We start from the raw sequence: 1,157 nt of genomic DNA, 5'->3' as shown, positions 1-1,157 counted from the left end.
TTTTGTGATGAAAAAAATATTGAGCAGGATACACAAACTCTCGCCTGTTGCTGCCTGTGGTCTAAAGTCCAGGACTGACGGCAGCGTTCCCATCCAGCAGTGGGAAGGCCTTTACACCGGAGGGGCGGGGTGCTGCAGAGTAAAGAGCAGATCCTCCTTTCTGACGTCCTGGACGTCCAATGAAATCCTGCTCCAGCGGAAGGCAGAGCTGACCTGTAGGAAAACTTGAGGGGGTTTGTTTTGAGGAAAGCTGAATCAGTGGGCGGGAACTCCACATCAACATGAGCCAACTTCAAACTCGTGGTGCGCGCTTGTAGTTGGGGGGGATCGACCCGGACAAACCGAGGATGGATTTCCTCTGAACGTCGATGATCGTTACGCCTGGATTGGATGGGTCGCTGATGCGAGACGGTGCGTAAGGATGGCCACCCCAGCGCACCCGGAGACCAGGAAATTTACACGAGGTCTGAGTAAACCAGGCACCGCTGCTGAACTCAGGCAAAGTGTCTCCGAGGTGGTGAGAACGTCTGTGTTGGTCGTAAGTACACACCTTAATCCCCTCCACCTCCCCCCCCCCCTCTTCTCTTGTGGTGCCAGTGTGGATTGGAAAACTGCGAATTTGTCTTTTACGCACAAACTCAGCTGAAGAAATGGCTGGGCGATCAGCTGGGTGGGAGAGCGGGCTGTCATGGAAAAATGCAATAGGTCTTACAATGAGTAAATGACCCTGACATGTATACACCAGAGAGCCGCAGAGCTTGTTTTGGAGCGGATGAGTGATGATTGCTATGCCAGAGAAAGAGATTTCAAGAATACATCCAAAAAAAAAGAAAAAAGAAAAAAAAGAAAGAAAAAGCTTTCATGACTCACTGTACTGGCGAAAAAAAAATCCAGCTCCTACTCAATTCATGAAGAACATTTAAAGCACAATGTGGGTGTTGGAAAACTTCACTTTCGTGCACCAGCTGGAGTGTAGTGTGTGGAAGTCCAAAGGTGCCACAAGTCATTAGATAAATAAGACATTAAATAATTATGTATGCATGTATGACGTAAAAGAATAGCACAAATAAATACATATTTACACGAATCGTGTATCGTGTTTTCATATAAAATATGAAAGCATTTTTGATCAATTATATAAAAAAATTTTATATATA

The 1,157-nt window shown here is 45.8% G+C and overlaps 1 protein-coding gene across 3 annotated transcripts in view; it reads left to right on the top strand.

Annotated features, from left to right (window-relative positions):
• The first annotated feature begins 202 nt into the window (after positions 1–202).
• Positions 203–1,157, top strand: part of zmp:0000001200 (dedicator of cytokinesis protein 9) — a 79,011-nt gene continuing 78,056 nt past the window's right edge. For 2 of the 3 annotated variants that reach the window (XM_008398586.2, XM_008398593.2), the window contains exon 1: positions 203–538. In XM_008398586.2, the coding sequence (XP_008396808.1) occupies positions 422–538 (117 nt within the window). In that variant the 5' untranslated portion in view covers positions 203–421. The remainder of the gene's footprint in view (positions 539–1,157) is intronic. The other variant, XM_008398581.2, reaches the window with a different exon arrangement.

This window comes from Poecilia reticulata, linkage group LG2 (genome assembly GCF_000633615.1).
Source record: "Poecilia reticulata strain Guanapo linkage group LG2, Guppy_female_1.0+MT, whole genome shotgun sequence".
NCBI lineage: Eukaryota > Metazoa > Chordata > Actinopteri > Cyprinodontiformes > Poeciliidae > Poecilia > Poecilia reticulata.
This window is presented reverse-complemented; position numbering and strand designations above follow the sequence as displayed.